Here is a 16,162-nt window from a genome sequence, read left to right on the forward strand (position 1 = left end):
GACTGAAAGGTTTTTATTCTACACTCTTCACTTTTAATGTTAATTTTATGATGATTATTTATGTTTGGGTTTGTTTGTATTGTGATTTTAATGTCTTTCTTATTCTGTAAAGCACTTTGAATTACTTTGTGTATGAATTGTGCTATACAAATAAACTTGCCTTGCTTTGCTTGCTTCTCCTCAGATATGACCTGTAATCTGTCCGTAGAGATGCAGGTTTACTTGCCATACTGCAGAACATACAAGGAAAATCAATAATGTGCAACCTCCACCAGAAAAGTTACACTGCGCACCTTTAAAGATGGTATGATTTAAAAAAAACTAAAAAGAAACATTATGTCAGTGTTAAAATATGTATGGACTATTAACTTACAGCACAGGAAAAAGGGTGAAGTCATTTGGCAGAGACTAGAGTTGAAGTCAAAATACTAAAGGCCGATAACATGCATATGGATAAAAGCTCTACCACTGAGCCACATAACAATAAGCCAAAAAGATACTCTTCGTTTTAGAGTAACAGAGTACAACTTTCCCACAAACATTTATATTAACAGATGGTCCAAAAAAATTGAATTGAAAAGTCACTCACATTAAATGAAAACAGCACAAGTAAAACATACAAATATTCATGGGGATAAATGAAATGGATGTTATTTAACTGCATGTTTCAAAATTACTTCTCCAACATATGACCTATTATTTTTATTATTATTATTATTGGTCCGTATAATGTCGAGCTTCAAAATGAAAAGAATAGCATGGCAATAGGACGTCACTGCATGTCTCTCCCACTCAAAGTTAGTCCGGCAGTACATTATCAACCCAGAGCTGCTGTTAGGTGTCATTGAACAATTGAAATATATGCTCTGTCAGAAGCACCATTTCATCACCAGCCCAGCCAAGTCAGAGGCAGACGCCGCAGACAACAATCTCCCAGGCATCCATCTTTCCAGAAGCACTGCTATTTCTATTGATAGCATGTAAAAGAAGACAGCAAAACTTAAAGAATGACTGTCCCCCCGCCAAGATATCTCCGTATCGCTGACAACATCTAGAGGACACACGAGACACTCTCTGGCAGGAAATCAAGATTGTTTTAAACGCTTTTCTTAAAATTTCAAAAGCGTCAAAAGGACATTATTCCACCTGAAAGTGTCAGCGTGGATGAGTAATTGATGGTGTGCTCACTGGAAAAGTATGTGTTTGGGACAAAGGCAGAAAAGCACTGCAGAAAATGGTTGTTTTGTCAGTCCACAAAAAGTAATATTTAGTGAAAGGTATGGCCATTCTGTTTGATGTAATTATAGGATTGTACTTGAAAGATAGATGAACAAAAATATGAATTAATGTAACAAAATAAATTAAAACCGAAGAGAAAAGTAGAGGCCATGATGAAAATACTATTTTGCAAAGGTTCACATAATCATTTGCCTGCTAAACTTCAGAGGTAAATAAAAACTAGCTCATTGGAAGATTGGTGGACTCATTCCCACTTTCTACATTTCATACTTTCGCTGTGTCCTTGGGCAAGACCCTTCACCCACCTCGTCTATTTGTGTGGGTTGGCAATAAACAATTATTTAACAAAGAAAAAGTAAACATTGCAACATCCTAGGTAATTTAGGAGCAGACTATTTTAAGTACTCCTGAATCTCCTCCCAAGTTAATTACCAAGGAGCCTCTTGGTAACACGGGAATGCTTTTTTTTTTTTTTTTTCCTGGGTGACCTAGTTGTCTTTTGTGAGTAGGTTTTAGCCAGAGCAGTTTGACAGTCAACAGATAAGATGGATTAAGCTCTCCTTTTTTCATCCAGTTTTTGATGTGAACAGCGTAAAAGCGGGTTAAAGCGTTGAGTTTCAGGAGTATTTTTAAACGCCTGGAGATAGCGCGATAAAGCGACTAAACCTAAAAGTCCAGAGCACCGCGAGCAAGGTCAAGGTTGCGGCTTGGGGTGGCAGCTAACCGAAAACTGGGCTCGACCTCTCTCTTTACGCCAAAATATAGATACATGCAAGAAGAGCCAATCATGTGTGGAGAGGTGTGCGCAGATGCCCCCTCTTCTTGTGTGGGAGGGTGAGCTTGTGAGGGGAAGGGGGGCGCCTCTGCCTACCATGCATGAATGAAACGCTTATATGTGTGTGCAAAATATCTCTACGAGCAACTAGCTACATAATTATGTTTTGATTATTCGCAAGGACTAAAATAAAACACCAATTAATCCGACGATGTAAGACAGGAAATGGAATGCACGTATTAAACCAGCCGTTTCATGGAGCGACAAAAATGTGAGAATATAATTTGTGCACAGCCCCATGTGCCTCCTTTATATATTCTAACGTATCGGAGGTGACAGCCATAAGATCATGTGATGTAGCTTAACCAATCTGTGCATTCCGAGGCTCATTGTAAAGAAACCAAAAGGTGACCAGACAAAACCGTGAAAAAAAAGATTGTGGAAAAAAAAAAAAAAAAATACAAAATTGAATGCTGAATTTATATTTTGCGTGGTAAGAAATTATATATATAGAAATTATATATATATATATATATATATATATATATATATATATATATATATATATATATATATATATGAATATGCTCTAACCTTGCATGCTAACAGAGAAAAGAAAAAGAAAAAAAAGAAAAAATCTAAGGGTTTTGTAGATTGAATCTTACCAAGAACAAAAAAATATATTAGAGAAACCTGAAATGTAGTATTGTTCAAGAGTAGTGATGCTGTCTTGATAAAAAAAAGATTGACAATGAATTGAATAACACTTCTGAGTGGATTCAGCCGATTGTTTTCATCATAAAATTTTGCCTCATTTTGCCACATGTAAATAATTTTATAACTCTGACTTAATATTGACAGTAGATGTTTAGCGGCTCCATTGAGAGAGCATGTACAATTGAAGTGCTCTTTGTGCTTGGGCCTATGCAGGTCTGGTGGGTGAGGTTGTTCTGTCGATGACATGTGGAGATTTTTGTGCTTGGAAACATTTGTGATGTGGACACACTCTGAGGACTTGTATTCCCTCCACTGCTGCTCATGTCAGTGACGGGGGAGAGTAATCCTATACACAGGCTGCTATTGTGAAATGAGAAACTAGCTTCAGCCTTCAGTGGCACCGGCCATGCACCTCTCTCCTTCTCTCCCTCTCTCTCTCTTTCTCTCCATCTCTCTCTCTCTCTCTCCCTCTGTCCTAATCTGTAAACGACTTAAAGGAGCCTTATCTCCGGGCTCTTCTGCTTCATTTCATGCTTGATTTACTTTAATTTGTCTGATAGGGCACAAGGATTTGGAAATGGCCCATCTTTCGGTGGAAAATGTTCTGATTTTTCTCTGGCATTGTTATGTGGAGGTTTTTGACTTTTCTCTCTCTCTCCTTCCTCCTCCTCTTGCTCCATCTCCATCTCTGTCTCTCTCTCTCTCTTCCCCTCTGTCCCTCTTTTGATGGCGGTGTGGGAGGCTGGGTGGGGTTATGCATGTGTGGGTGACTCCAGTGCAACAGTATGTTTGAGTGAATTTAGATTTGAGCCGACGCTGCAGAAAACACTTTTTTCTTCTCCATGAGGTGTGATTTGGAGATGTGCAAGACAGTATAGCGGGAAGTTGTTTAGCCTTTTAGATGCACAGAGCAGTGGAGTGCTTCAAACCACAACGATCTTATGTTTAACTTAAGAAGAGACTCCAGTTTAGTGAGCGCTCTGCTGATAAAGTCATACAAAGAAGGACAGGGTACACACCGCATGTCTACAGATGCTTTTCCTATTTTTCAACTCTAGTGCATGCTCGCTATGGCTGCTGGCTGCTCCCATCTCCAAGAGACTTTCTTTCTTCCCTCCACACTTCTATTTAGTGACTGAATGACAGTGGAGGCAGTCAGCTATGATTAGAGAAGTCCCATATCTTACCAAATCCTGAATAATCTCCATCCCCTTCGCACCAATGAGTGAGGCACACAGACGGCACAAAAATCCAAAGAAGGGCGACAAGAAGAGCAGGCAGAGTCTACAGAGATGTCATGTTGTTCCCTGTGCAAACTCAATATGGCTGACCACAGGGGCCAATCGCAATATGTGAATCATGCAGAGCGATCTAGTCACAGCAAAGTGAATTTTACAGTGTCAAAAGATGACAAGTAGGGTGTATGAAAAGGTATGTTGTAGCACTGTAAGAAAATGCTACTCCAAGAAAATGTATCATGGAGAAAAAAATATTATTATCATATAAAACCTTTTCAATGTTTTAAATTTTGTGACTTATGGATCAGCACTACTTTGGTCCAATGGTTAGATTTGGCATAGACCTGGTTTGTCCTGCTAGGGTCATATATTAGCCTATAGTCTTATACTTTGATCTGAATTAAACACAATTTTTATAAAGTATTTTTATTGAATTGCAGATCTGTAATCTATGCCTAATCATATCTCATTTTCAGTATTCACCATCAGAAGTGTCTGAACAAGTCCCCCCTCCTGATTAGTACAGACAGAGATATGACACGTCACAAGCCCCGCCCCTGCACAGTGCCATAGTGAGCCACACAGATGTACAATGGCAGAAAGTGGGAGAGCATTGAAATTCCTCTCACAGGCTGCATTGACTTAAGCGCGGTCTGTGCTCCGTGATAAACAGAGTGATGATCCGGCAACACGTCTTTATCCATGCTTTGCTTTAATTAACAGCGGCTTGTTTGTTGAAAAGATGATTAATATGCCAATGGAAATTGCATAATTGAATACCACAACACTCGTACAATCAGGGAAGAACATGTCATTTTATGAAGTTTTTTTTACTATCACTTTTATAACTATTATTTGGTACTTCCATTCACTTGACAAAAGGGGACCACCCTCTGTAACCATGTAACCCACACAACAAAGGTGCATGAAGCAGGACCAACAAGCCAGGTTGTTGTACTTTACACAAAATAATGATGTCATGAATATTTATAGTGTGTGTGATTCCAGCTATTTCATCACTAAAGAGTTTGTGCAGCATTTCTTATAGTTTTATAGGATACATACCAGGAGATTGCTCCGTCCGTAAATTCCAAAAACGATCCATGAAACACTATGCAAACTCCAGTCTGTGATGTGGCCAGTTTGAGTTAACAAAAGACCAAAAAAGAAACCCTGCTACCAGACTTACTAAAGCAATCCAGTTTAGCCAGTGTTACCCCCCAGCAGTGTCTGCACCAGGGTCTCACTGCAAATTCTAAATACACACATCAAATATTCACCCAATTACAATCATACCTCTTGGAAAAAACAGTGCCCGTAGCTCCTGGGAGGGCTCGCATTGCAGAACAAACATGTTCAAAGAGCTAAAGGAAGACGCAATGAGTGTCAACTGTCCCCAGGGGCAGCCACTCAATAACCAAGAAAGTATTAACAGCTATGAATTCCTAGGAAATAATAATAAAAGCTTTATAATTAGTTTACAGGTGTTGGCAAAAATGTGCAAACTTCCTACAAGTTTTACTTTTAGATTGCGGTCTTTGTCAATATGGTCTGGACACTGCCTTTACTACTGCAAGACTCATATAGTGCCTTTGCTCATGTCTATTCTATAAGGCAAGTGCGTTTAGCGTACATTTTTTGCTATTCTAATATTATTATGATATTATTAAATTGACTTTTGTTAATATTGCAAAGTATCCATAAGACTTAAATAGCACAGTATCTTAATAAGGCCTTTCTGTACTATATCCAACAGCACCCTAACACAATAGATATAGCACAGTCCTTCCCTGATGATAAGAACTGCGATTGCATTTTAGATTATATATAACTAACAAGCATGAAGTTCCTCTATAAAGCTTCTTAGCACAGCGGATCAGTGAGTGCGTTTGAATCAAGGCCACGCAGCATTGAAGTACAGTGATTTGGCTAATCTCTTGTTGCATATTTCATTATTATCATCGCATATTGTAAATTGAAGGAGCTTTTTTGCCCAAATACAGGTGACGCACGAATTAGAAAGCCTTCATCAACAATGTCTTAAGAATGTGAATAAGTGGGGATGAGACAAACGCTGTTTACATGTTTTGCTTTGATTACGGTTTAATTCTACATCACTCAGAGCGCGGAACTCACAGGAGCGCTGATGATGCCTTTCATCGCTGCTATCAGAAATCTCGATGTCATTCATGTTTTGTGAGACTTGACAAGAAGACTTTGAATAAAACCCTGGAGAAGCTAGATAAAACCTGCCTTTTTAACGCAGAATTGCCATGATGCACGTCCAAATTTCTTGATTATGAAGAAAGCGGTGGGGAAGAAAACTGAAATGAAAGCGTACGCTGAAAGTTTTTGCTGATATAACCGTCAAGTGTGTCTATAAGTCTGCTTAAAACGCTTAGGTATCAGCAGAGACAGCTGCGACACCCTCTCTCTCATGATTGTGTGTAGACAGTGCACTATCACGGCTTCAGAGCGCTCCCAAAGCTACATTTCCGGTGACAAAAAGCTGCATGCAAAACCCTCCTGAAGGATTGGTCTGTATCCTAATATTTCCAATCCAATTTAAGTGGAGCAGCCGGAGTGGTCGGAGTTTACCAATCTTTGCTTTCCAAGACTCTGTGTGCCGAGGCTTGAGGGGTTCAATCAATGGCGCTTTGATCTCGGCTGGAACCATAATTATTTAACATTGTTACAAGGATTTCTCTAATCCATCCTACCATTAAATCCCTTTTACACCCTCATCTTCTGCAGCCTAATCTGCATCTGGGTGCTCTGTTTGTCTCTCTCGCTCATTTCCACTGGCCCCTCCCTTCAGACGACGCCCTGACTTTATAATGGACATGGGTTCTAAGTTAGAAGCTACCTTGTTTACTATTAGAACAACCTGCGAAAATTCAAACTATGAATGTTTCAAGCGCTGATGACGGAAAACCACTGGAATTTTTCTTTTAAAGATAAAATTCCAACATGTTAAAGAAATGGCCCAGCACAATCCTTCCTTCTTCAGCATTACTATGGGAATTTCAAAGTCCTAGCCCTGATAGTCCAAAGGTTTAATCCCATCTGTTTATTTTGGTGATCACTTTGACTCCCAACAAAAAGGGCCCACTGTCCTTTTGCAAATATTTGCGTGTCTCTGTGTTTCACCGTGATATAAATAGCAGCTCGGGCGACCGCAAACATTTGTTGAGGCACCTGCCACAGTATCGTGCCCATCTGCTCCTCCTTTCCTCTTAGCTTGACATATGTGCATTAAACCTGAAATGGTTATTGTGTTTTTTTCTTGCAGCTTTTTGGAAACGACAAAAAGAGGAATGGCCCACAGACACTCCTGGGTTGGCTGGAGTCAAAAACCAGACTCAGGACTTTTTCCATACGAGTGAAGCTGCGTGTGCATGTTTGATGTAGGTGAAGGGGGTGAGATTGTCTTAAGGGCTCTTGTCTGTGCGTCTGTCAGGTAGCCTCTTTGGACTGACCCCTGCTCGGCCTGGCCCCCTTCCAGCTGGCACAGACCGCCGAGCATGCTGGGTAGTGCTGGTCATCGGGAACAGCCAAGAGATTTACGGACAAGGTGATCATATTGCTTCTGTTACCTCTCTGTCACACTCACCTCCCTCAAAAGAAGAGTCTGTGCTTTTGATTTATGCCTTTCTAGTACTTTGGCAAAAGAAAGATGAAATAATGGGTAGTATTTTTTATGTGCAGGTAATGGTACAAAATAGTTTTGAAAATGCATATTTAATTGGAAAATATTAAAATTTCAAGAAACATCTTTTGTCTAAACAAATCTTTTTGGCTGACTTTTTTTGTACGTACGAAAGAGGCCTAATAATAAAATTGTACTGTCACTTATTGAGTAGTGCAGACGGCCCTTTCTACAGTAGCTGTAATCTCAACTCAAATGTTCTTAAGAAAACCCTGGCATTTGGCTGACTTTTATGAGGGGGAGTGGTTTACATGGAATCATTTAGATAAGACTGTGAACAAGTTCATTAACAGAGTTAGCTTGCTACCACACACACCATTCCCAATTAGCCCAGAGGAGAGAGAAAGACTGAGCCAGACTCAGATCCATATCACCGCTAGTTCATGAAAATGAAGAGAATAGCATGTAACGCTATCTCCCAAATCACAGGCTGATTGTGAAACAGCCGTGACGAGAAATGAACATGAGACACAAGATTGGAGCGCGATTGGCTTAAGGACATACTTGTGGAGACGAGAGGAGAGACCAAACTCACTGGGTGTTCCACATCAGAGCTCTAGCACTGTGTACAACACTGCAAGCTTCAGCTATCAGATGAATAGTGAGTCATTCTCTTCGGCTCTGCACTGGTCCACACAGAAAGACAATCAGAGCACCGGAGTGATCGGACAGCACTCGACATGGCTTACCAAAGTGGAGATGAAAAAGAGGCACAAAAAGTTCAATTACAGCATGTAAATTGTAAAGGCTTTTGTTGTTACTCAGCAAAAGGGAAACGTTGTAGAGGTGCTTGAATAGATTCACCAAAGCAGGTGGGCATGTTCCAGTGAGCCCACCTCATTAAAGGCTTCAGTCTCTCTTTATGTGACGGCCATTACACAGCCTATTCACATGCACATGCACGCTGATTAAAAATTATCTGTTAGTGATCATAATCACACCTGCTTAAACTTAAGCCAAAGAATAACAAAGAACTTTTCAACTCTCACTATCTGAACATTTACAAAGAGATTAAAGGGGAGACAGTTCCAAACTAAATAAATTTGCTTTTAATCGCTTTGAACAGGAAGTCATGTCATTTCAAATGTTATCTGATTGTCTGATTCCCTGCTTTATTCAAATTATAACATGGCCATCTGACTTTTTCAGCACAATGGGAAAAATTAAAAAGGGAAATGACCTTTCATGGCAGCCATGATTGGAGAGTGAATGGCATTATTATGTGCCAAGATTAATTTCTGCCCACTCTATGCAGCCCATAGAGAAAACAGAGGAGGGGCACAGATGCTTCAGTGCAAGCTCCTCACTAATTGGAAGTATATCATAGAGATGTTAGCAAACTTAAATACATGCACATGGCCCTCATGATGAACGCTTTCAGTGGTGGGGAGATCAGACAGGAGGCTTGATATATGTAAAAGCATGCTTCTGTGAGGGAGCAGCCATGTGCTCTGTGCTATTTTTCACTGTTATGCTGCACAGATAGGTCAGTGTTCAGTGGATATTGCTTGATAATCCAAAGCACTGAGGTTTAGTACAACAGAAAATGGCCTCACATCACCTCCTGTGCCATTCACACGTGCACTGCCTTACACTGACAGTCTCTTGCCCCACCGTGTCTCCAAGCTCTCATTCTCATTCTGATGGCTAAGTAGAAGCATAATTACAGTCCGTCAAACATCTCCTCATGCTACATCCATCCTTCCTTTTCAAATCCGTATTTTGAAGCTCAGCATTTCCTTACCCAAAAGGCCGTCGTCCTCCCTGTGTGCTGCCTTCTTTTTGTCAGGGCCCATGGTTGGGTGCTGACCCCCTCAGCCCCGTCTCTGACTGATCACAGTGATGGTTTATTACTGTCGTCCCTGCGCTCTTATCTTTAGCCAGCAATGCTCATTTCCTTCCCAGATTTAAATGCAAATGTGAAATTTAATGATAAATGCATTATCTGATAGGTGCGATAACACTGATTCACTGTCAGTATAAAATACACACCCCGGGGGGCGCAGAGCCAGCCAGCACAACTTGCCTAAATCCACTTTTTCTCCCTCTCTCTCTACTGTTCTCTTTTTGACAAATGCATGTACCTGCAATAAATTCTCGAGGTCATTTTATGCATTAAAAGGAATCATATTTTGTGCATTCAGCAGTGTGGCTTTAGACTGGTGCTGAGCGGTAATTGTAATTCAATGCAATATCCATCCCCTTGATAAAGTTAGTCTTTTCACAAGACTAAATAAGATAAAAATATGGAGTTAGTACCTCTAGGCTTTGTATTTAACATTTTATAAATACTTTAAACCTTTAGCAAATCATTGATGAGGGTTTGATTAAATCAGTTGTTTTGCTTCCTTTTATATGAATTTTATATGACTTGTACATGTGCACATTTGCTGCTAGCATTTGTGAGTCTTCACTTACTTGGCCCGTCCCATTCGTCTGGTCCCACTGCAGCCTGCCGGCTCTTCTCGCTGGGCTCCATCTCGGACTCCCCTGCCTCTCGGTTGCCGTCTTCCTCTCCTGCCAGGCACACAAAAATAAAGTTTTATTAAACTGATTTCTTTTGCTTATACGTTACAATCAAAAAACAAGTTATTAATATGTAGTATTCAAGAATTATGTATAAGAACATATACCACATTGTACCACATACACAAAAAGTTGTGGTCATATATAGTCTGCCACTGCATTATACCAAACATCAATTTTGTAATTGAAAAGAAACATTCTTTTATCTGTTTTTACAGTCCCATCACATGTTCTAGATAGGGTTGATAAAACATATATATTTCAATGAATTCTATGTAGATGTATTACAGTATACGTGTATTTGCACACAGGTCCAGCTGTGCACTTTTATGTACAGGGGTTCCCATGAGTGCCTGCAGGAACAGGAGGCAGGCCTGTGGAACAGGAAGGAAAGCAATGTGTGGGAGCGAGGTGGCTATTTATTACCGTTTGATCTATTGTGGAGCTCTCCCAAATGTGTGTTATAGGATGTTGTGCTGATTTACAGTCTGCAGCGCACCTCAGCCATGCTCTGGGATATTTGGGTATCTCTCTCCAGGATGTAAGTGCTACAGGCTTGTTAAACAGTCCCCACCTTCATCTCTACAGGGCTATAATACTGACCACAATACACCCAGCAGTGCTTACCCAGTGTTCCTCGAAGCTCAGTGAGTAAAAAAAGACTATTTCTGTATGCATACAGTAAGCACAGTTTGTACTTTAGGTTTATAGGCACATAAATCAGTGCTTAGTATATGCCCCAAGTGTAGTGCTCAAAATAAATCCAATGTGGCTGACACACAGTCTTTCCAAAGTCTCCAACTAAGAGCAAACCTGCCCTGGGCGAATAGGGCTAGTCCATAGTTTGCAGAAAAACATTTCTCCCACTTTTGTCACCTTATCATCTCCATCCCTTTGATGTTTTAAACCCAATAGTGAACGGTCAAGGGCAGGCCTGGATTACCACAATGGATTACTACACTTCATACAGTTGAAATAGGGATGTCTAGATATGAAATGTGAATATGAAGATGGCAAAATTCACAAGACTCAAAGACTTTTAAAATGTACCAGTATGTCATGTACTAAATGTGTGGTTTTAATGGAATGAAACATAAAATATAACAATATATGATGTGTTTCCTTATGGTGACAACTGCCTAGGGACTCTTTGCTGCACCATCCACACTTAGGTTAATCTTCAGATCAACACCACTCACCATGTATGTTTATCTTTTTTGCCATGGCTCACTTCAAAGGAGGTAGCAAACATTGCTATGGATGTCAGATTTCTGCCTTGCACTCAGAGAAAATGTAGAAAAGACTGATGAGATTTGGAAGGATAGTCTGCTCACGTCCTAGTTACAGTACAGGAGGTCATTATGACCCACTTTTGCTTATGCAAGTGTCTAGCACTCTCTCTGCCCTCTCCCAGTATATTATCAGGACACACATGCAACTAAATTCCCCACTATTTATTGTTGGGTTTGGAGAACCTCTTTAGCATACCAGACTCGTATTATGATGAGGATAACAAAGGCGCATATCAACAGTTCCTTCCAATGGAGCGGAGTTTAAAAAAAGCGGGGGAGATAACATTAAAGGCACTACCTTGATCTCAGGCGAACATGTTAAGCCCTGTAACGAAACGTATTGGAAGTGTTTAATTAGAGCTCGGGAAATGAAGCTACAAGATGATTCCTTAATTAAGCAGTGATTAAGGATTTTCTGCTTCTATCTAACACAGTTTGCAATGCATTTTAAACACAATCACTCAGGCACCCTCGCAGGGAACAATGTCACAAGGCTTTGATGAAGTTTCTTGCACAAATGTCAGTGGGAAAAGCCAGGCAGGGAGTTAGTACTGCTGGAATATGCAGGATTTATTTGATAGTACGCAATACAACATAGAGGTGACTTTAGTATTGACCCTGCAATGTCAAAATAGATAGATTGTGGTTCTCCATTTCACCGACCAAGATCTAGTCAGCAGTCTAGAGTGCTTTGTTTCATGATTTGAACTGAAACTCTTTGCACACTATCAATGGAGACCAATTGTCAGTGATTATTCTTCAAATTATCACCTAGATCATAATTTACATCTCCCTTCACAGTGGAATGGAGATACTTAAGGCAGCATGTGAGGAGCAGACGGGCTGGGCAGGGTACGTGGGGGAGGGGAGCATGGAGAGGGGTGGCCTGCTGGGCTCAGGGTTGGCGGGCATGCAAGAGGAACCAGTGAGCTGTTAAAATCAGCCCTATCACTGCTTCATCAAAGGACACCTCTGTAGCCAAATCGCAGTCACACGCAGCACGCCACACATTCAGGTCAATAAGCTTATAGGCGATTTACACAAACAATTCCTCGAGCAAGGTAGCAACAAAGTCATATTGGTTTTTCCTCTCCCTTTTAGCATTGTCTCAGCCAAGGAAGCCCTTGAAAATGTCAATCTTTATAGCGTGTAACTTTAAGAAGCTCAGGGCCCTCTAATCCTGACCAGTAAGTCCACAGACACGTTGCAATTTCTGCAAAATGGAGTCTAAGTATTTTAAGTCTTGGTATAGGATTGCACAGTTCTATATGAGGCTGAATTCTGGCTCAATGACTTTAACTCTGGGCCACTTTTCTAAAGCCACAATCTGGTACTGGAGCTGCAGTGATTTGGAGAAAGTAATATTAGGGCGATGGCTGCCCCCTTCCCAGCAGCGGCAGCCAGTCAGTTGATATTGCATATTTGGGTGTTGATGCAGATTACCCTGCTACAGATAAAGTCAATTCCAGGAAGCAACCTTTTTCTCCAAAGTCAAGCATAGCTGTAAGACTTCTGCTATCTGAAAAATGGGTCTGAATTGCATGCAATTTGTGGCAGGCAGAGAACTCCAATAGAGGGAGGCTATTAGTGCAATGCTCTTCCACTGTCTCTTTAAATGCCAATAAATTCCCATCATTACAGAATCTGGCAGTTTTCCTGCGTGTCTGCAGCCGCTCTTTATCGCACTCTGCCTCAGTCTCGGAGCATGTAGATCTGGGCCAGTTAGATTGTCATACTTAACAAACATTAATGATTCATTTCCTGCACTGAGTCAAATGGGGCTAAAGGGATGACTCGATTCATCTTATCACACCACAAATTAGCATTTCTCCATATTCTCCAGCCTCGGCTGTGCGTTCAAAATCCACATCCACCATTCTGGGCACTGGCAGCTGCGGCCAAGGAGATCTTCCTCTTCTGCTGCTGCAGATTCTGATTATTTCTGTGCCACACAAAAAGTGCCATCATTAATTCTGCTACTTTCTGTTTGTTGCTGTTGCTGTACGCCTCTGACTGCTGCAATGTCAAATTATTCACAGCTGGGTTACTGAAGGGTCAAGGTACGCTTGTTTACTATGTTATGTCCTTGCTTAGCAATCCTGGGCATTAATTCAAACAGTGTGTTAAAATATTGCCCACATTATAATTCTTTTTTTTATTAAGGGCCAAAAGTTCAAAAGAGTGCAAATGCACAAATTTGTCATGCTTGATGGTGTTCTGACACAACATTTATAAGACCCCCGTAATCATCGTTTTGGGCTGAAAAAACATGTAACGTGCCTTCACAGAAAGCTGTTACATGGTGGAAATGAGACACATGAAGCGACATGTAAATTCAGTGTCAGAGCAAACTAAGGAAGTCATTTGTCATCACACACAAACACTTGGAGCGCACAAAGGCAACAGCTTGTGGCAACACCCCGCTGAACTTCACAGATAGCCAACAATAAAAGAGGGGGTAAAACAGCAAGGTGAAATTTCACCATTTCAGTAAAAAGATCCCATTCAGAAGAAAGGCAGCTTTTGGACAAAAACACCGGCAGGTGTGTCAATAGAGTATAAATCTTCAGTGGAGTCACAGAGTTTATCTGGAACTGTCCATAAAAGTGAAACCAGCCCAACACAAGGGGCCAACTCACTGAGAATTGGTTTTAATCCAGAGACATAACCAAGGTCATTTCTTTATGAGACGCACACTGAAAACTTTTGACTTAAACACATTTTAGACAAATGTATGTTGTTTTGACTGGATCTGTATTTTATATTTAATCATCACTGCATCAGTCCAATGATAACAAGGGCAGTCATTTTGATGCCTTCTGCAATACTGTATAAAATAATGATGAAAACCGCACCCTTGATGAACACAAACATTTACAGATACACTGAAAATGTGAAATGTTACTTTTAGCTGTTGCCACCTCAAAGGCCATATCCTCTACCCCTCTCCTCTCTCATATGTTTTGTTTGATAGACTTTGTTGTGTGCAATGCTATTCCAAAAACACAGAACATCCACCATTCCCTGGACTCGACAGTCCAAACAGAACAATCGATTTGGAAGTTCTCCATTCTTGGATCCTTGGAACAAGGTGCTTGATGCATTTATCTGGGGAGTCCCCTCTTCCTCCAGGCAAATGGCTGAGTCTTTGGTGGCATTCAAGTTTTTGACCTTTGCGCCTTTAAGCAGCTTTGCTACTTCACCGCACTCTGATCAAAGTTAATAAGTGCTTCATATGTTAATGAAAATTGGTACTCCCTCTTTGTGTTCCTACAGCTTTTTAATACCTATTATGAGCTGAAACTTTTAATGGAGGTTTTAGGTCCCCCTGACAAGCCCCATTTCAGACAGCAACTACACAGATACAAGGCTAAGCTAGAACCGAGGAGAGGAGCACGCAGTGGAGGAACCTCACATCGGAGACCTTAGCCACAGAAGATAAAGGCCATGGGATGAGTGGCTTCTCTAAAACCCACGTTCAAGTCCACACCGGGCTAATTACAACATGCCATCACATTTGAGAGGGTTTAGCTAATCAAGGGGGCTCTCTTCTGCCCTCCTATAGTGAAGGAATAACACACTTAAACCAGTTAATGCTGCCAGGATTGCGTCCCGGTTAATTCACTGCACTTTCTGCATAAGTGGGGTAAATTTAAGCCACGTTGACATTACTTTTAAATAGATCTAATTGCACAAGGGATCATGAGGGAGAATGGCTACACCTGATGGTTGGACACCACTTGCCACGAGGAGAAAGGGAATTCGGATAGGGGCATCACAGGGTTTTAAATGTTCAAATGTTCAATGTTAGACTTAGCTGCTATAAGCTTAGATATAGCAAAGCTTGGCACAAAACAGATTAACAGTGTCTAGAGAAGTCGTATTTTTGACATGTGGGATAGCGAGTGTTGACTTTATTCACAAACATAGGGATTGGGGAGAAGATTTGGAGCTGCAGCGGTTTTATCCAAAACAAGTGAAGTATCAGTGCCTCTGACAAGGCCCTTTGAAGTAGTTGTACTTTTTCTTCTATTGGTAACTACCAATACATGCCACGCCATCGCTTTAATAGCTGCTGGGTTATTACAAAGACTTTGAAGTATGCAGAAGGACATATTAAGAGGGAGACAAAGGCTACGCAAACGAGGCGTCGCTGGTAATTGCAATTTCCAAACAATTGCAACCGCTCGACTTTTGCCCAAGAACAAAAGAAAAACGAATTATTGATACGATTACTGGGGCATAGCCTACCTCAAACATGAAAGATTTATTCCCTTCAATAATGTAATCCCGAGGCACATCAGTTTAGGAGGTGTGGAGAAATAATTCTAAACAGTTTCCTTTGAAAAGAGGAAAGACGCGGCCGACATTCAAAGCACTGGTTCTTTATTAAAAAGTCAAATTTGTGGCACCCGCGTGTTAGTATGAGTGGGGACACCTGGGGTAGCGACGCCACACCACCGCAGGGGGAGAGAGAACTTGGAGAGGGAGGAGGGAGCAGGACCAGTCTGTCATCTTCACACTGTAACCTCGAGCAGACCACAAATTAGCTCCTGTGATGGCAAGGTGTGACTGAAATGAAACAAACATACAAAGAAGCTATCTAATTGAATTGGAGTTCAAAGACGACCAGGGTGCTTTTGGCGCCTTTATAGTGCTGGACCTG

General features: G+C 41.0%; 1 protein-coding gene across 1 annotated transcript in view; it reads right to left on the minus strand.

The window, feature by feature from the left end:
- The window catches only part of zfpm2a (zinc finger protein, FOG family member 2a), a 121,747-nt gene that overhangs the window by 69,587 nt on the left and 35,998 nt on the right, over window positions 1-16,162 (minus strand). Inside the window, exon 3 of the mRNA XM_055227527.1 lies at window positions 10,097-10,195. Within this exon, the coding sequence (XP_055083502.1) occupies window positions 10,097-10,195 (99 nt within the window). The remainder of the gene's footprint in view (window positions 1-10,096; window positions 10,196-16,162) is intronic.

This window comes from Periophthalmus magnuspinnatus, chromosome 16, assembly GCF_009829125.3.
Source record: "Periophthalmus magnuspinnatus isolate fPerMag1 chromosome 16, fPerMag1.2.pri, whole genome shotgun sequence".
Classification (NCBI taxonomy): domain Eukaryota; kingdom Metazoa; phylum Chordata; class Actinopteri; order Gobiiformes; family Gobiidae; genus Periophthalmus; species Periophthalmus magnuspinnatus.